We start from the raw sequence: 19,829 nt of genomic DNA on the forward strand, positions 1-19,829 counted from the left end.
CTGCTTTCGCTGCGCAGCAATCCCTCTTGCTGTTCTGGCTTCTGGGATTCAGAATATATTTTCCCTTGTTTTCCTCCTCCAAAAACTAGGTGCGTCTTATGATCTGGTGCATCTTATAGCGCGAAAAATACAATACGTCTTGGAGGTTTGCACGCAAAGGCAGGAAAACACACACACACGACCCGAGTGACTATCCCCACCTTACTGGGCTCTGCGAGGCTTTGCAAAGGCTGTTGTGAGGTTCCCGGGAGGCGCAAGACTTAAACCCCAGCACAGGGAACCGGGCCAGGGAAACCCAGCAGGGAAAGAGCTTTCTCGGCCCGCTGCCACCTCGCCTGCCAGGCTCAGGGAAAGTCGCGCCAAATCTTGGGCAGCCCTTTCTGCTCGCTTCTCACCCCCAGCCTGGCTCTCAATTTACCGGTCTGCCTTCCTGCCACCTGCACAAAGCCACAAGCAAAGTTGTGCGGGTCTTGGGGGAGAACGCCCCGTTTCCTCCCGAGATAGGGATCCCCGGCTACTTTGCTGAGCTCAAAGGGTCTGACGGAGAACGCTCCCTGTGCCTGTTTGAGGGCCTCCCCCTCAATGACGGCGGGTCGAATTCTCCCGCCTCAGGCCCTCAAGTCCCCTGGGACTCGTCCGGCCGTGTTGCACCTCTTGCAGTGGAACAGGCGGGCCCCGCTGGGCATCAGGGTCCCTTTGTAGGACAGCCACGACCCGCAGGTGTGGCAGCGCCGGCTCTGCATGCGGCTGTGGTTCTCCAAGTGTTCCAGCAGCAGCCCCTGGTGCACAAAAGTCCGGTCGCACTGCGGGCAGCGGAAAGGCCAGTCGTCCGAGTGCATCCGCCGGTGGGCGGCCAGGGCGGCCGGGTCAGTGAAGTAGACGCTGCACTCCAGGCAGGGGGCCGGCCGGCCGGGCGCGGGAGACTGCTGGTTCTGGTCGAAGGCGGGTGGGCCGGCCTTGCTGCAGACGGAGCAGGGCAGGGCCCAGTCGGCCGAGTGGACGCGCTCGTGGACGGCCAGCGACTTCTGGCTGGAGAAGCACAGGTTGCACTGGGCGCACGGGAACTGGGCACCAGGAGCATGTGTCAGAAGGTGCTGCGAGAGCTGGCCCTGGAACGCAAAGCTCCGGTTGCAGCCTGTGCACTGGAACTTCCGCTTGCGGCTGTAGGGGTGGTCGGCGGAGGCCGTCCGCGGAGAGCCGTCCGCGGCACACATCTCACACTGGAAGAGGTTGCCTTCGACCGCTTTCCGCTCGGGGTCCTCCGTCGCGCTGGGTTGGGCGGCTGACTTCTCCTCCTCCTCGGCCCTACATGGCGTCCTGCGTCCAGCTGGGGCAAAAAGCAAACACTCTTTAGGAAAAGGGGGCTGGGCAGGGGCAAGGAAACGTCTCCTGAGGCTCACAGGAAGCTGTTAGATCGTTGGGTCCATCCTGCTCAGTATTGTCTACACTGGCAGGCAGCCGTTGTGGGGGATTTCAGACGAGGAGACATTCCCAGCCCTACCTAGAGAGGTCACTGGGGGCTGAACGTGGGACCTCCTGCACGCCAAGCAGAGCCTCTACTGCTGAGCTCCCCCAAAAATAAAGCAAGATTCTAGTCCTCATTGTTCTAAATCAAGGGCTGATTTAACAAAGGAGTCAGAGTGTTGCTCCATGTAGCTCTGTATTGCCCACACTGACTGACAGCAGCTCTCCAGGGTTCCCCCCACCTTGCCGAGAGATGCGATTGGGGATTCAGCCAGGAACTTCCCCGAATGTTTTAATTTGTTTTTGCTAATAATCTTACTGACTTATTCTTTTTGGAGACCACTGTGAAGTTTTAACTTTTGAATGGAAGAGGTAAAGAGTTTGGATTATCACAAAAGATGTGGGAGGAAAGGATTAATAATAATAGGAACCACAAAAGGGAGGGTGGAAGTCCAGGAGATTCCTTGGAATCCTGTTTTTATTATTTATGTGTGATATATTCTCTGTAAAAAAAATTATTTGGAAAACCAAATAAATAAATAAATTTTATAATAAAAAAGTTTTTACTTTTGAAAAGTTAAAATAAGAATAAGACTAAAAACAGACTAAAACCAGAAGGCACTTTCTAAACATCTGGGAAAGCTTTCCTAAGCAAGAAAGTTTTTAGCAGGTGCCGAAAGGAGTACATAGTGAAGGCTGCTATCAAGAGGCAGGGAGTTCCACAGTTTAGGTGCCGCCACACTGAAAGATTGAGTAAAGATCTTGCAGGACGTGGGTCTGGCTGAAGAATGCTATGGATCTTTAGGCAGCCTCAACATCTCCCCAACAGCTCCTATGCCGAAAACTAAAAGGCCTTCCTCCTCTTTGCAGGGGGTTGGACTAGATGACCCTCGGAGCCCCTTCCGATTCAACAGATTCTATGATTTTATGATTCTTCCCAAGCCAGCCCTCACCTGCTGGAACCAAGACCTGCTGGTCCTCGATGGGCTGTTCTTCTTCTTCTTCTTCTTCCTCCTCCTCCTCCTGTTTAATCCAAGCAGGAACAAGGGGCCCTGTGCATGAGAGGGGAGACCGAAACTGGTCATCATTCCTCAGCAATCTTGTATGCCCCCTGCTGCCCTGCCCCCCCCCCGAATCCAACCATCATTTTACCGATGGGAAAAGGCCGACATGCAGAAAAAGTCCAATGACAGCAGAGGCTGCGGACAAACGTCATCGCACATGGAGCTGCTTTTTTGATTATCAAATCACTTTAAAATATGTATATTGCTGCATTGTAAAAATATATTTCAAAGCGGCTTACGGAAACAAAAGCATAAGATCATGGGTAGGCAAACTAAGGCCGGCGGGCCGGATGCAGCCCAATCGCCTTCCACTGTAAATTCGGTCTGTGGACAGTCCAGGAATCAGGGTGTTTTTACGTGAGTAGAATGTGTCATTTTATTTAAAATGCACCTCTGGGTTATTTGTGGGGCATAGGAATTCCTTCATTATTTTTTTTCAAAATATAGTCCAGCCCCCCACAAGGTCTGAGGGACAGTGGACCGGCCCCCGGCTGAAAAGGTTTGCTGACCCTTGATCTAAGCTTTAACTTTCTGTAAAGGTTTTCTTTTAATAGTTCCTATGAGTAAAGACATGGGTAGGCAAACTAAGGCCCAGGGGCCGGATCCAGCCCAATAACCGCCTCAATCCGGCCTGCGGATGGTCCGGGAATCAGCGTGTTTTTACATGAGTAGAATGTGTGCTTTTATTTAAAATGCATCTCTGGGTTATTTGTGGGGCATAGGAATTCCTTCATTATTTTTTTTCAAAATATAGTCTGGCCCCCCACAAGGTCTGAGGGCCAGTGGACCGGCCCCCTGCTGAAAAAGTCTGCTGACCCCTGCATAAGACCATTTAAAAGCAGAGCCCAATTAACCGCAGCGGAAGGAGGTGTTCATAACTGCCTGCCTAGGGCGGAGTACGGTAGGCATTGAAAAACTGGGCACAGAAGGCGCCTGCTGAATCTCTAGTGTCAGGGAGTTCCGCAGGACCAGGCCGATGACGCTCAAGGCTCGGTTTTCTCATTGTCGTCAAACGAGCTTCACCAACCCGGAGAACGGTCAACGGCACTGCTGCGGGTGGTCTGTTCTTGGTGCTCATCCCAGGGCCCAGATCCAAGAAGGGGTCCTGGTTCTGTGCCCAAGAGGTCTCAACACTCACCGCTGCTGGGGCTCGCGGGAGACGCAGGCTCTTCCTTAATGTGGATTTCCTCTTGCTCTTCTTTAATCTGCGGCCCCGTCTCGTCCTGAACAATCTGGAGTTCTTTGGGAAACAAAGAGGAAATTACTGTATACTCCAAATGATTTTTCTGGGAATCAAACCTCAGGCCCCCCCTTTTTTTCTGCTATGGCATTTGGGGAACTTCTGACCCCAAGTGCAGCTAAGAACCAGTGTGGATAAAAATCAATGATTAAAAAATAAAAATAAAAAATTGGATTTTTTTGATCCAAATTGGATTTTTAAAATAAAAGGCTTTCAGAGGAAAGATCTTTCTAAAGATTGTTTTCTGTTTAAGTTACGTTAAAAGTACAAAGGCTATTCATCAGGAAATATGGATTTGTTTTAAGTTTTTCATGTATGCTAAATCTAAGGTTGTTGTTTTTTAAAAAACTGTTTAACCACATCAGTTAATACACATGGATACATATTGTGGTGGGATGATGAGCTGCTTGTGCGTAAAATGCAAGTCCCTCAGAGTTTGATCAGGTTTTCAAACCTCTGCCTGTGACGGAGCCCCTCCGGCATGGCTGCGTCAATCGCTAGTAGAATCCGAAAGTGGTTGCTTTCGGAAACGTTTCCAACATAAAAGCTCTTTCACGGAAACACGTCTTCTGGACTCTCTGCGTGACAGTTTCCGGCGAGGCGTGGGTGTCCCTATAGGAGGTCCTGAGACCTCTCCACTGTTTTCGCTGGAAACGTCTCTGAGCCACCCCTCCGACTCACTTTCCCTGGAAGTTCCTGCTCGCCCCCTACTGGTTCCCTCTTCAGCTGCTCCGTCTCTTTCAACCTGAGGGAGCCTTTGCACCTCCTGTCCTTCCGATGGCAGTTCCCTGACATCCACCTCCCCTCCAGGGCCCCCTTCACCCCCTCCCGTCTCCTCCCCTCCGGGCTGGGAGGAAGTAAAACCCCTGAAAGAACCTTCCTCATCGTCCGAAGTTTCGAACACTTCCCTCCACCTGCTACTGTCCCTCGTCTCTCGATACTCCTCGTCTTCGGAGTCTATTCCCTCTTCCAACTCCGACTCCGTGAATCCTTCCATTTCCTGTTCCTCGTCGGTGGTGCCGAAGTACTCCCTCCTAAACCTTTCTACCGGCTGTGGTTTCCTAGGGAATCTTTGGTGGAACGTTTCTGTTAAAACCTCGTCATTGACCTCCCCTGCAGTCACCCAGGTGTTTTCTGACTCCGGTTCCCCTTCCCACGCCACCAAATACTCTACCTGATTTCCCTTCCACCTGGAATCGAGGATTTCCGCTACATGGTTGCTGCGTTCCCTCTCTTCCAAGGCTGGTCCCCTGACGTGCTCCCCTTCACGTCCCCCCCTGTATGGTGACAGTAACGACCTGTGGAACACTGGGTGCAATTTCATGTGGTTGGGTAACCGGAGTTTGAAAGCCACCGGGTTGACCTGCTGAATGACCTCAAAGGGTCCCAATCTTCTGGGCCTCAATTTCTTACAACCCCCTTTGAACGGCAACCCTTGGGTTGACAGCCACACTTGATCCCCCACCCTTATGGTTTCACCTTCCCTTCTGTTCTTGTCTGCCTGCTTCTTATATTGTGCCTTGGCCCTTTCTAAGTTGAGCTGGAGCTGATGATGGATCGCTTCCATCTCTTCTACAAAATGTTCAGCCGCTGGAACGCTCCATCTCTCCCCTCCCTCCCCTGGAAATGCCCTGGGGTGACACCCGTAATTAGCCAAAAAGGGGCTCATCCCTGTGGACACATTCTCCGCATTATTGTAGGCAAATTCTGCCAGCGCCAACTTTTCGACCCAATCGTTCTCTCTGTCATTGACATAACACCTCAGATATTGTTGAAGAATGCCATTTGCTCTTTCCGCCTGCCCGTTGGTTTCAGGGTGCCGGGCCGTTGAAAAATTGACTTCCACGTGCAGCAAGCTCATGAGCTTCCTCCAGAACCTGGAAGTAAATTGTTTGCCGCGGTCTGAGATCACCCTCAAGGGAGCCCCGTGCAACCTAAAGATGTGTTCTACAAACAACTTCGCTGTTTCTTCCGCTGTGACTGCATGTGAGCATGCTACAAAGTGGCACATCTTTGTTAACAGGTCTACTACTACCATGATGGCTGTTTTCCCCTTGGACTTCGGCAGATCCGTCATAAAATCTATTGATACCGCTTCCCAAGGCCGTTCTGGTGTGGGTAATGGTTCTAATAACCCTGCCGGCGCCCGTCTTTCCCCTTTGGCTCGCTGACATTGGTCACACCCTCTTACATACTCCCTTACATCTTCCCTCACCTTGGGCCACCAGAATTCCCTGGTAACCAACCACATGGTCTTGTGTTGCCCAAAATGTCCCGCCGTGGGGCTATCGTGCAACTGCTTGAGTACTCTCCCCCTCAATTCACCTTCGGGTATATACAGTGCCCCTTTGTAATACAATGCCCCATTTCTTTCCTCAAAACCTTCGGGGCTCTCGCCCTCCCCCCTGAGTCCTCTGAGCTTATCCTGGGCATATTCATCATTTTCCGTTTCCTCTACCAGTTCTCGTTGCCCCACCAGCGCCGCCCCACACACCCAGCGGTCCTCAGGGATGACATGTCTCTCTTCAATCGCCCCCTCCCCCTCCCAATACTCTGGTTTGCGTGAGAGAGCGTCCGCCCTGACGTTTTCTGGACCTGGCACATAACAAATTTCAAAGTTGAATTTAGAGAATTCCTGTGCCCATCTCACTTGTCGTTGGTTGAGCACTCGAGCTGTTCTCCAATACTCTAAATTCTTGTGGTCGGTGCACACTTGCACCTTGTGTTGTGCCCCAATTAATAAATGTCTCCACCTCCGGAACGCTTCGTGAATGGCAAGTAGTTCCCTGTCATACACCGTGTAGTTCCTCTCGGATTTATTCAGCTTCCGCGAGAAGAAGGCACACGGTCTCCACTCTGACATGCTCCTCCCCGGTTGAAGAAGTACCGCCCCTACCGCCCGGTCGGACGCATCGGTTTCCACTCTCATGGGTTTTCGTAAATCCACATGCAGAAGTTGTTCTTCCGAGGCGAAAGCCCTTTTCAGTTCTTCAAATGCTCGCTCCGCCTCCGCCGTCCAAACAAATTTCTTCTTGCTGCTGAGGCAGTCGGTGATGGGCGCCGTCAAGTGGGCAAAGTTCTTGATGAACTTCCGATAAAAGTTCCCAAACCCCAAGAATCTTTGCACATCCTTCTTGGTCTTCGGTGTCTTCCATTCCAGTACCGCTTGGACCTTGCCTGGATCCATGGCCAATCCCTTGTCTGACAAGCGGTACCCCAGGAATTCCACCTCCTTGGTATGAAACTGGCACTTCTCCAGTTTCACCCACAGCTGGTTGGCTTGCAGCCTGCCCAACACTTCTCGAACGTCCCTCACATGCTGCTCCTCATCCTCCGAATACACCAACACGTCGTCTAAAAAGGCCACACAGTTCTTGTAGAGCAAAGGCCCCAGAACGTGGTTAATAAACGCTTGAAAGCACGCGGAGCCTCCTTGTAGACCGAAGGGCATAACGAGGTATTCAAAGGCTCCCAAAGGGGTGAACATGGTGGTCTTCCATTCATCTCCCTTCCTTATGCGTATCAGATTGTACGCCCCCCGCAGGTCCAGCTTTGTAAAAATCTTTCCCTTCCTTACCCTGGTCAAAATGTCATCAATTCGGGGCATAGGGAAAGCCAGGGGTTCCGACACTGCATTCAAGGCCCTGAAGTCACACACAAGTCTCGGCTTATCTGTGTTTTTTTTGTCCACAAAAAACACTGGGCTGCCCCCCACCGCTCGGGACTCTCTGATGAAACCTCGCTTCAGGTTTTTGTCAATGAACTCCCTCAGCTCCTGCATCTCCCTGTCGGACATGGCGTACAGCTTGCCCACTGGGAGTTGGGCCCCAGGGAGTAGGTTGATTTGACAGTCAAAGGGTCTATGCGGCGGCAGTTTGTCTGCTTCCCTTTCGCTGAATACGTTGCTCAGATCTGCGTATTGCGGGGGCACCTTCCCTCTGCCCATTACTTCCATCCCGGCTAGGGTGACTCTGTCTCCGCCCTGAACCTTCCCCTGCTTGCAGTGTTCTAGGCAATGCGCTGACCCAAAGGAGACCACCCTCTGATGCCAGCCCACTAGCGGATCGTGTAGCGCCAGCCAGCTCATCCCCAAAATGATGGGAGCTCCTCCCAAGGTGGCCACATTAAACGCTATCCGTTCGGTGTGCCTTGCCACCCTCATTATCATCGGGACAGTCTGTTGGCTAACTTCTCCTCCCAACAGCTCTCTGCCATCAATCGTGGTCACCTGCAAGGGATTACTTAAAGGGATGGTCTGTATCTGGTGCTCAGCTGCAAACTCCTTACTCATAAAATTACAGGAGCTGCCTGAATCCACAAGCGCCTTGACCTGTAGGGGGTGTCCATTTGGCAGCTCTAGTGACACTTCTATCACTAAAGCAGGTCTGGGTGGTTCTGGCGTGGGCACTTTCACTGCTCTTTGGCCTGGCTGCTGTGCCCCGACGGTGGCAGCCAGGCGTTGGCTTTTACTTGCTCCTTGTTTTCCTCCTCCCTTTCCCCCACAGCTCCTGCCATCCCTTGCCATTCCTTTCTTTGTGGGCAGACTCTGGCAAAGTGCCCTGGCTGTTGGCAGAGATAACATTTCTTGGCGCTCTTTCCCTCCTTCTTCCGCCCTTCACTGGGATTTGAAACTGCGCGCGCCCGCGCTGTTCCAACTTCCATCGGCTCTGCCGGCGGGAAAGGTGGCTCTGGAATGTCCGGAATGCGCAGTTCCCTCCAACGTTCTCCTTTCCCTTCCCGCCTTTCCAAAGCTCTCGCTTCCTGGCGCGCTCCTATGGCCAGCGCGGATTTGGTCAGCTGATCCATAGACTCCGCCCTTGGCCCCCGGGAAAGTTCATCTTTAACGGCCGAAGAAAGCCCCTCTTCAAAAAGCATTTGGATGGGTTCCGCCGATAGGTCCCACCCCAATTTATGAATCAGCATAGTAAACTCAGTCCAGTACTCACGGACAGATCGGCTCCCCTGTTTGCAAGCCATTAACTGCCTTCGTACCACCCCCTGCTCAATGTCACTGGAAAACATCAGGTCCATGGCACGAAAAAACTTCCTCGTGTCCTTTAGTATCTCATTATTCACTGCCATCAGGGGCCGAACCCAATCCTTCGCCCCCCCCTTCGAGATGGCCAATTACAAAAGCCACTCGCGATTCCTCGTCGGGGAAGTCATCATACTGCAGGTTGAGAGCGTATTGCATCTCAGTTCTAAAGGCATGATAGTTTCTGGGATCTCCCCCGAATTTCTGCACCAATCCTGGCACCTTTCTGGCTATCGAGGTGGTTTTCTCCTTTCCCTTTTCTGCATCCTGAGCCCTCCTCTCCTCAAGCCTCGCCGTTTGCATGCCCAGCTGGATCTCCAACGCCCTGTACCTTTCTTCCAGGCTTGGACCTCCTCCAGCTGCTCCTGCTCCTCCGGTTCCGGCTGGGTCGCTCATGATGCCGCTGCTTGCACAAGCTGGCTTTCAGGGACTTTCGGATTGCTGTGGTGGGATGATGAGCTGCTTGTGCGTAAAATGCAAGTCCCTCAGAGTTTGATCAGGTTTTCAAACCTCTGCCTGTGACGGAGCCCCTCCGGCATGGCTGCGTCAATCGCTAGTAGAATCCGAAAGTGGTTGCTTTCGGAAACATTTCCAACATAAAAGCTCTTTCACGGAAACACGTCTTCTGGACTCTCTGCGTGACAGTTTCCGGCGAGGCGTGGGTGTCCCTATAGGAGGTCCTGAGACCTCTCCACTGTTTTCGCTGGAAACGTCTCTGAGCCACCCCTCCGACTCACTTTCCCTGGAAGTTCCTGCTCGCCCCCTACTGGTTCCCTCTTCAGCTGCTCCGTCTCTTTCAACCTGAGGGAGCCTTTGCACCTCCTGTCCTTCCGATGGCAGTTCCCTGACACATATGCTATAATGTTATTGTTTTAGTTAAATAAATTGCTTAAATTGTTATTAGGGAAATGATTGTTTTTTCTCCTTCCAATAAAGTACAGAAGAAAAGTTGTCCAAATATAAACAGTTAACAGTTAAACCTCGCAATAATTTCACAATTATCGGTCTATGTATTTCTAATAGTATAACCAAATCAGTAAAGTGATCGAGGGATCCTGCCCGGGTCAAGAGGACTCACCCAAGTCGGGGTCGATAGCGAGGTTCATTTCTTGACTCTCTTCTGGGTCGTCAAAGGGCCTCACCTCCTCCTTGACCTCTTCCCCATCCCAGGAAGAAGCGTCCGTTGCAGCGATCGGGGATCCTGAGCACCGGGAATGAATGAATTTTATTATTACGGTCACAGACCAGTTCCGGGTCACTTACAGTATCAGGAAAACCATAAAACACAATAGGGGTACATTGAATTGCAATTGGGTATAACAGAGACAATTCAGACATAGCAGCAGTTGATCACTAAAATATAACCTAAAATGATCATTTAAAACCTTAATCATTTTTGTAGTACAGCTTGTTCCCTAAGCTTTATGGCAGTCGGTCAGAATTTGGCCACCCTGAGCGTGATCTCCAGATCCTTGTCCTCTACCAGGAGTTTTAGGCATTGAAGTTCGGACCCATTTGGAGATTTTTGTAGGACAGGAGTGATAAATAAACGGTGGAAGGGCACCGGCGGCAGGAGGCCTCATTAGGGAAAGCACGCCTCAGTTTAAGAACGGTTTCGGTTTAAGAACGGACTTTCGGAACGGATTAAATTCGTAAACCGAGGTACCACTGTACATTTAAAAAAAGAGTCTTCCTTACTGGATCAGGCCCATCTAGGCAAACATCATGCCATCACGGTGGCCAACCAGCTGCCCCAACGCGAAGCCCAAAGCAAGACCTGACATTTTATCACATGTGGTGGGAATGCAAGAAACTAAAGAACTTCTGGGAAATGATATATAATGAGATGAAAAAGATGTTGAAATATACATTCTTTAAAAAACCAGAAGCATTTTTACTTGGTATTATATGCCAAGACATTAATAGACAAGATGTCAAACTGTTCTTATACGCAACAACAGTGGCAAGTGTATTGTTAGCCCAGAAATGGAAGCAAGAAGAAATTCCAACGAAAGAAGAATGGCAGACAAAATTAATGGACTATGCATAATTGGACAAAGTGACAGGAAGGATTTGAAACCGCTGTGCTCCCGAGGCTTCAGGCGGCTATCCTTGAAGCCAAGGAGCCTGCATTCGCTCCATAAGATGCACACACATTTCCCCTTAATTTCTGGAGGGGAAAATGTGCGTCTTATAGAGCAAAAAATACGGTAGTTTGGATCGGGGGACGGTCTGCGCCTACAGATCTGTACACAGAATCTGGCAACCATCCGGGTCATCTTATGATCTTTGCCTAACAGGAAAAGGTCAATTTTTTGCTTTTCCGGGAGGTCAGCAAGCCTCACCAGCAGGGGACCAATGGCCTCACCACGTGCCTCTTCGTAAAAGGGACATCTAAAGAACAAGTGCTCTGGGCTTCCTATCTCCCCCAATGAACAGGCACAAAGTCTCTGAGCACATGGGACTTTTTAAAAGGATCCTTCCAGGACCGGTGAGGGCAGAGCCAAGCTTCTGGCGAATGTAAAGGCCCTTCTTGCATTTTTGGATACGAGAAAGAAGAGATATGCTGCCGGTGCAGCTATATCTCTCTCGATTTCTCCAATTTTATAGTCGGGGCACCTTGAACAGTCCTGCTGTCTCTCGGTGTCTATCGTTCTTTGCCTGACCGCAGCTTCTGCCTGGCTCAACATCTTCCTCATGTGTTTTCATGCCCAAACAGTAACACTGCTGCCAGGAAAGTGGAGAGGGCCATTTAAGGGAGAAAGGGGCTTGATCCCTCATCACCCCACCCACCTACCTGGATCCACAGGCAACTCTTCCGCCTCAGAGTCTCCCACGTCTTCCACACGGGGTTCCTCCCCTCGCTCAATCTGGGACAGGATCCGGGGCTTGGAAATGGCATAGTCTGGCCACGGGAAAAGGAGAGGCTGTCAGTCTCATTCAGAACAGGGTGGTGGGATTTGCACAATGGGCAGAAATGCCGGGGGGGCGCGAGGAAGAGGATGGGGGGCGGGAGAGAATGCACATTAATTGGAATATAGAAGGAGTGTGCCTAAAAGCAGGTGTGGCACAGATATATTCTTTTCACAAAGCAAAACATCCTTTGTGGTTGAAAAGATCACAATTCCTGCACACTGGAGGAACCTACCCCTTTCAGCATATATTAAAAGTTATGGACCTCATGAACAAATCCAAGTAAAATATACACACAATGGCAGAAGGGATGTTCTGTGATCTTCTAAACCACCATTTGTCGGTTCTGGATGACACAACAAGCTGTGCTCAGTCAAAAAATGGAAGTCAAAACGTTTGAAAGTGTGTGGCACAGATTTGATTTATCACCATATTTTTCGCTCCATAAGATGCACTTTTCCCCTCTTAAAAACTAAGGGGGAAAGTCTGTGCGTCCTATGGAGCGAATGCAGGGGGGAGGCAGGCAGGAAAAGCCCCCCAGAGCCGCACACAAGCTTCACGTGGCTCTGGCGGGCTTTTCCCCAGGAGGGAGAAGGGGCAGACTGGCGCATCAGTCAGCCCCTTCTCCCTCCTCGTAGAAAAGCCCGCAGGAGCCGCACACTCCTTAAAGGGTGCATGGCTCCTGTGGGCTTTTGCGGGAGGTGGGGGAATTGCCATAGCCGCACCAGGCTTCGGGGTGGAGGCAGCTCTCCGCAAGCCGTGGGAAAGCTGCGCGAAGTCGCGCAGCTCTCCCACGGCTTGCGGACAGCTTCCTGAAGCCTGGAGAGCGAGAAGGGTCGGTGCGCACTTACCCAGAGACACCAGCATCTCATAGTTGCTGCGCATGACCCCTTTGTACAGCTCCTTCTGCCCCTCGTCCAGGTTGGCCCACTCCTGAGCGTCAAAATGGACAGAGATGTCGCCAAAGGTCACCGGCACCTGGGGTGGAAAGCGTCCCAAACGTCAGACCGTCCGCCTCCATCTGTTGTGTCCAGAGATCTTTCCCCCTCCGCCCACTTTTGATCTCTTCATTCAAGGAAAAAAAACGGCAGCTCAGGCCTAGGGGGGTCTCAGCAAATCTTCCCAAGAGGTCTTGTCCCAAGGAAGCAGCTGAGAAAACTGAAAAATTCTTGCCCAGTTCCTTCCCCAGCAGCCTAAGGCTCAGTTGTCTTGGCGCTCTTTGCTCCACCCTCTTCAGACCTCTACTGCTTCTGGGAGACAGGAGAGAGGCAAGCTGGTCCCTGTCTTCTTCCACAGGCTGCCGACACGCAGCTTCCGATTTAGGGCTGACCTCTGCCACAGCCTCTTCCTGCTCACCAAACCTCACCAAACTCCCAACACTGCTCCCTCCTTTCCTCTGACCACTGGGCTCTGAGCCTTCATCCCCTGGGGGTTCCCTTGGGGGTTCCCCACATCCAGCCAGTGCATGTCAGGTCAGGACTCTGCACCATTTCAAACAACACAGCTAGAATACCAAAAGCTAAAAAGAAGGGATCGTTGTTAAAAAGTAAATTAAACTCCGAAAGAATGTTTGAAAATCCATAACAACACAGATGATAAATAAGGCACAGCATAATAAATAATAATAATAATAATAATAATAATAATAATAATAATAATAGTAAATTTTATTTATACCCCGCCCTCCCCAGCCAGAGCTGGGCTCAGGGCGGCTAACACCAGTAAAATTACAGTAAAAACATAATAGAAAAAAGAAACCAATTTAAAATACAGGTTAAAATGCAATTTAAAATGCAGCCTCATTTTAAAAGTAGCTGATAAATCAAGACCATAAGGGGAGGGAAACATAAGGGTCAGACTGGGTCCAAACCAAAAGCCAGGCGGAACAGCTCTGACTTGCAGGCCCTGTGGAAAGATGTCAAGTCCTGCAGGGCCCTAGTCTCTTGTGGCAGAGCGTTCCACCAAGTCGGGGCCCTAGTTGAGACCAATCTAACCACCTTGCAACTTGGGACTTCCAAAGTGTTGTCATTTGTGGACCTTAAGGTCCTCCGCAGGGCATACCAGGACAGGCGGTCCTTTTCTTCCAAAGCACACCATTCCCAAAGGTCTGTCGGGATAAAGGTGCCTTCACTTGCAGGTGGAAGGACAACAAGGAGGGACTCCAGAGGTCCTCTAGTCCAACCCCCGGGAAAGGCAGGAATCATAGCGAAAGAAATCCTGACAGACGGCCAACCAACCTTTGCTTCAAAAAACCTTATGTTATGTTGGAGGGGATGCCAGGAAACCGGGAAGTATGTTCACATGTGGTGGGGATGTACAATTTTTCTGGCAAAGGATGTTAAAGGCGATAACAGAAATCACTGGGTTAAAGCTGACCGAAAGTCCAGAGGCGGCATTATTATCAATTTACGACAGGGTGGAAGGTTCAGAGGCTGTGAAGGACTTGCTCACAAATTTATTGACAGCTGCACGAGTTATTATAGCTAGGAAGTGGAAGGGGCAAGCAGAATTTAAAATGGAAAAATGGCATAAAGAAGTGTGGGATATAGCTATTAATGATAAATTAACATGTGCCTTTAAGGTAAGACAGGGAATATGCAGGATAAATTATTTTGAGGGGATATGGAGGGTGTTTGTAGAATTTGTACTGCTAAAACGGAAAGGGGTCAAACCATCGCAAGAGGTGTTGAAATTTTGGGAGGCTGGATAGTACAATGGAATGGTCTCGGTGGTGGGGTGCACGTGTTTATTCTTATTTATCTATGATTATTTTGTTTGTTGTTGTTTAGTCGTTGAGTCGTGTCCACCTCTTTGTGACCCCCTGGACCAGAGCATGCCAGGCCCTCCTGTCTTCCACTGCCTCCCGCAGTTTGGTCAAACTCATGCTGGTAGATTCGAGAACACTATCCAACCATCTCGTCCTCTGTCGTCCCCTTCTCCTTGCGCCCTCCATCTTTCCCAACATCAGGGTCTTTTCCAGGGAGTTCTATGATTATTACTTTGTCCAAAATAAATAAAAATAAACCTCCCGATGGAGTCCATTCCTCTTCCCTTCAGAAAGTTCTTGACGTTTATTTTGGAATCTCTAGGCCCAACCTACCTCGCAGGGCTGTTGTGTGGATAAGATGGGGATTGTCACATAAGCCGCCTTGAACTCCGTGGAGGAAAGGAGGGATGCAAAAGTAATGAAGAAGAAGAATAGCAGCGAAAGAAAGAGTCCCTGTATACAACTTGCACCTCAATACCAGCAAGACAAAGGAGATGGTGTTGGACTTTTGGAGGAAGAGAGGAGAACTAGCCCCGCTGTGTGGAGAGAGTCTCTTCCTTTAAGTTCCTGGGAGTTTATCTCAGTGAAGACCTTACTTGGAAAATCAATACAACCCAGATGGTTAAGAAAGCCCAACCGAGACTCCATCTCCTCAGAGTCTTGCGGAAGAATGATGTCAACCAACATTTGATGATCTCCTTCTACCGGTCCACAACAGAAAGTGTCCTTTCCTACTGCATCACGGTGTGGGACGCTGGTTTGACATCATCTGATGGGAAGTGCCTACAGAGGGTGGTGAATACAGCACAAGATATTATGGGCTGTCCCATGAATCCGCTGGATGACATCGCGGAAAAACGTTGCCTCAGGAGGGGGAGGAAAATTCTCAGGGATGATTCACACCCTGGCCGGCACTTTCTTGATCTCCTGCCCTCAGGCAGAAGATACAGAAGCATGATTAGTCGCACCAACAGGGTAAAGAAAAGCTTCTCTCCGTGGGCTGTTAGGCCGCTGAATGAAAAGATAACAACAGGGCAACTGACTTTCGGGTTTGGTGGGTAAATGAGGGGAATTAAGACCAAGAGAGCTGAGTGGAAGGTGCTCATGTAATCTCACTGTATACAAGTTGTACAAATGACAATAAAGTATTTCAATAAAAACCTCCAAGGAAGGAGCATTCAACAGACATAGTTTGCATAATGTACATATAATCTGTAGTGCAAATTAAGCAGGCCGGGGCAATATTACCTGAGGGATTTCTCCTTTAATGCCCGGAGGAAGCCTCAGGATCCAGAAGTTGCGGTTCTTCAGCAGGTTCTCCAAGTTGTCCAGCCTCCTCTGGAGTAGGCTGTTCTCCCGGATCAGGGTCCCGAGCGCGGACAGCTTGCTCTCCAGCTCCTGCCCCATCTCCGCCACCACCCTCTCGCAGACAACCCACTTCTCCTCCGCAGCCACCATCCTCCTCTCCAGGCCCTGAAGCCGGGCGCCGTGAGAAGGAAGCCCCGTGTCCGTGGCTTCCACGGCAGACCACGAAGACGTCTCCGGGACGGGCACCTTCCTCTCCCCGTTAAACGTGGCCTTGCAGGGCGCTGCAGGGTGCGACGGCAGCTGGCGGCCGGATTCTGAAACCTCGTACTCCATGGCTTGCTCTGCAAGGGTGGAGGAAATGGAATCAGGAAATTGTAGAGTCGGAAGGGACCGCCAAAGGTCATCCAGACCAACCCTGTGTGATTCAAGCACTGGACGAGAATCGAGCCTCCAACATTATTAGAGAGCAGGAAAAGGAATGCCTTTCAGAGGCCGCTTACCGGAAGATGTGAAATTTCACCACTGGGGACAGGGTCCTGGGTAAGAGTCGCTTGCCAGGTTTTGATGCCCCTTATTGGAACCAAAACACCCAAGTTGGAGAGAGATGTGTGCCGCGTTGGGGATGCCCTTCACCCTAGGAGAGGGGGCATTGGGGGAATGTTGGCAAGCTGCCAAGAGGGAAGAAAGCCAAAAGCTTAGATGCCACCCTCCCTTAAGTCCCATACCCAAAAGCAAAGGTGTACTCCCCCCCCCTTTTCAAGCCAGAGTAGGGCTCCTGCAGCACCCCCAGAAACATCTTTCGAAAGCAGCGGTACCCTCAGCACCTTCGCTGCACCCCAAAATAATCAGCAGGAATCTTCCCTGCCTCTCTTCTGCTTTATCCAGCCTAAGGCGTCCTCAAGGAACCCCCAAAGTGCTTTGCTGCACCCCAAGGCTGCCTAGCTCTTCTACACACAAGGCACCCTGAAATGCAAGTGATCAGCCCTTCCGCACCCAAGGCACCCTGAAATACAGATGACCAGCCCTTCTACACCCCAAGGCACCCTGAAATGCAGAAGATCGGCTCTTCTGCACCCCAAGGCACCCTGAAATGCAACTGCCTTGCCCTTCTGCACCCTAAGGCACCCTGAAATGCAAATGATCAGCCCTTCTGCACCCAAGGCACCCTGAAATACAGATGATCAGCCCTTCTACACCCCAAGGCACTCTGATATGCAACTGCCTAGCCCTTCTGTACCCAAGGCACCCTGAAATACAGATGATCAGCCCTTCTACACCCCAAGGCACTCTGATATGCAACTGCCTAGCCCTTCTGTACCCAAGGCACCCTGAAATGCAAATGACCAACCCTTCTGCACCCCAAGGCACCCTGAAATGCAGAAGATCGGCCCTTCTGCACCCCAAGGCACCATGAAATGCAACTGCCTAGCCCTTCTGCACCCAAGGCACCCTGAAGTGCAAATGCTCAGCCCTTCTACACCCTGAAATGCGGCTGCCTAGCCCTTCTGCACCCAATGCACCCTGAATTGTAAATGATCAACCCTTCTGCACCCCAAATCACTCTGAAATGCAAATGATCAGCCCTTCTGCACCCAAGGCACCCTGAAATACAGATGATCAGCCCTTCTACACCCTGAAATGCAACTGACCGGCCCCTCCGCGCTCACCCCCCACCCCTTTGCAATACCCTCAGCCCGCCCAGCCGCTTCTCTCCCGCTTTTGTCTCCCGCGCACAGCCCCACACTTGCCTTGGGTCCGTGGGGCCGGCACTGCGCATGCTCGCGAGGACCAGGCCTGGGCGACGAAGCCGCAGCTCCCCGGGAGCGACTCCGCACCGCCACCTGCAGGGCAGGAGGAGAAGCGCAGGGAGCCGGCCGCAGGAGGGCTACGCAAGCTCCCCGCTTCACCGGATTGGCGCACAGGGTGGAAGAATTTGCATAGACACGCCCACTTCCATGTACCGCGCGGAGATCCCTGCACTGCCGGGCTCTGTCGAACTACAACTCCCATCATCCCTTTCCATGGGGCGCGTTTGCTGGGGCTGATCGTTGCTTATCTATGGTTGCATTTATTTGTTGCAGACTTTTTATTTTATTTTATTTTATTTTATTCATTTTATTTATGGTTGCATTTGTTGCAGACTTTTAGAAGACATCTGAAGGCAGCCCTGTTTAGGGAAGCTTTTAATGTTTAATAGACTATTGTATTTTAATATTCTGTTGGAAGCCACCCAGAGTGGCTGGGGAAACAAATTATTATTATTATTAGCCTCCGTGGTTTGTTGCCTTTAATGACATCTGACCAGCTTCAATGGTCAGAAACGACAAGTGGCAAGAGAAGTTGATGAACTATGTAGAACTGGCAAAAATGACAGACAGACAAAGAGAAAAAGACAACAGAGACTTTGAAAAAGATTGGGAACCATTCATATTATGTTTGCAGAAACAAAGAAAGTCAACAGACGTGATGGCAGGATTGAAATAAACATTCACATTATTAGCATTAGAAAATGTTTAGAAGATAGTGAAAGATGATGGTGTAGTCACTGTTATTTTTATGTCTTTAGGTTTGATGTTATGTTATTAATAACTTTTTCCGTTAAGAGATAGCAAAATGGGTGAAAAGAGAAACAAACCAGAAGTGGAAGTTGGGGGAAGCCCTAGAAGGGAGGGAGGAATATATAGAAAATGTTAAGAATTTGAGATGTGTGTAATGAATGAAAAAAAAAAAAGAATATTTTTTTTAAAAAAAGAAACGACAAGTACAGTCTGGAAAGTCCTCAGCCCCTTATGGATTAGAGAGGGGAACAATTTTGCTCAAAACACACCTCCCCCACTAATTATTACGTAATTGTGGCTTAAGACTCAGGCTTAACCCTCTCATGGTACAGTAGAGTTGGAAGGGGCCCATGGGTCATCTAGTCCAACCCGCTGCACTCACAGCTAAAGATCCCCTGAGAGATGGCCATTCAACTCTCCTTAACAGCCTCCACCGCTGGTATTGAGGGCCCGCCGCTTTCCGAGCTGGTCTGTTGAACGGCTCTTGCAGCCAGAACGATCTTCCTCAAGCTGGGTCTGAATCTCCTTTCCTGATATTTGACTCTGCTGGTTCGGGTCCTTGCTCCATCTTCCACACAACAGCCCTAAAGATACCTGCAGGTGCCTATCATGATGTCTCACCTGTCAGCCCTCCACTGGAGTCAAAAGATCTGTAACTCCATTCACACATTATTTCATTCAGTTGGTTAGAGTGTGGTGCTAATAATAATAATAATAATAATAATAATAATAATAATAATAATAGTTTATTTGTACCCCGCCCATCTGGCTGGGTTTCCCCAGCCACTCTGGGCGGCTTCCAACAAAGATTAAAAACACATTAAAATGTCACACATTAAAAACTTCCCTGAACAGGGCTGCCTTCAGATGTCTTCTAAATGTCAGGTAGTTGTTTATCTCTTTGACATCTGGTGGGAGGGTGTTCCACAGGGCAGGTGCCACCACCAAGAAGGCCCTCTGCCTGGTTCCCTGTAGCTTCACTTCTCGCAGGGAGGGAACTGCCAGAAGGCCCTCGGAACTGGAACTCAGTGTCTGGGGGGCTGAACGATGGGGGTGGAGATGCTCCTTCAGGTCTACTGGCCTTTGAGGCCGTTTAGGGCTTTAAAGGTCAGCACCAACACTTTGAATCGTGCTCGGAAACGTACTGGGAGCCAATGAAGGTCTTTCAAGACTGGTGTTATATGGTTTTGGCGGCCACTCCTGGTCACCAGTCTAGCTGCTGCATTCTGGATAACTCTTCAGAAGTCAGGTTCAAGGTTCTTTGAGCAGGTATGCTAAGCCCAGAATATTTGGGGAGGTAGGCAGCACATAACAGGATGGGGCAGCATACCCCCATTTTGCTACTCTCAATGAAATCCAAATATTTTTCAAGCAGATGTTGCAAACCAGCGAAGGACCGCCAAGCCTGAGAGATCTGCCTGCCCCAAGTGGCTGCACTTGGCACATGAAGGGCGCACGGACGCAAAACTTGTCACTCCAG

At 50.3% G+C, this 19,829-nt stretch overlaps 1 protein-coding gene across 3 annotated transcripts; it reads right to left on the minus strand.

Moving 5' to 3' along the window:
• Window positions 1-14: 14 nt before the first annotated feature.
• LOC114607590 (uncharacterized) lies at window positions 15-17,724 on the minus strand. 3 transcript variants are annotated; one of them, XM_077936620.1, is made up of 9 exons: window positions 17,540-17,724; window positions 16,292-16,459; window positions 15,732-16,132; window positions 12,568-12,694; window positions 11,601-11,708; window positions 9,882-10,004; window positions 3,667-3,768; window positions 2,418-2,516; window positions 15-1,327 (listed from the first exon to the last, which is right to left on the minus strand). In XM_077936620.1, exons 3-9 carry the CDS (start codon window positions 16,122-16,124, stop codon window positions 609-611), a joined length of 1,671 nt encoding a protein of 556 aa, XP_077792746.1. In that variant the 5' UTR covers window positions 16,125-16,132; window positions 16,292-16,459; window positions 17,540-17,724; the 3' UTR covers window positions 15-608. The 3 variants fall into 3 exon arrangements, with proteins under 3 accessions (XP_077792746.1, XP_028606753.2, XP_028606752.2); XM_028750920.2 differs by lacking the exon at window positions 17,540-17,724 and adding an exon at window positions 17,479-17,535; XM_028750919.2 differs by lacking the exon at window positions 17,540-17,724 and having other exon boundaries at window positions 16,292-17,448.
• Window positions 17,725-19,829: the final 2,105 nt, after the last annotated feature.

Source organism: Podarcis muralis, chromosome 12 (assembly GCF_964188315.1).
Source record: "Podarcis muralis chromosome 12, rPodMur119.hap1.1, whole genome shotgun sequence".
NCBI lineage: Eukaryota > Metazoa > Chordata > Lepidosauria > Squamata > Lacertidae > Podarcis > Podarcis muralis.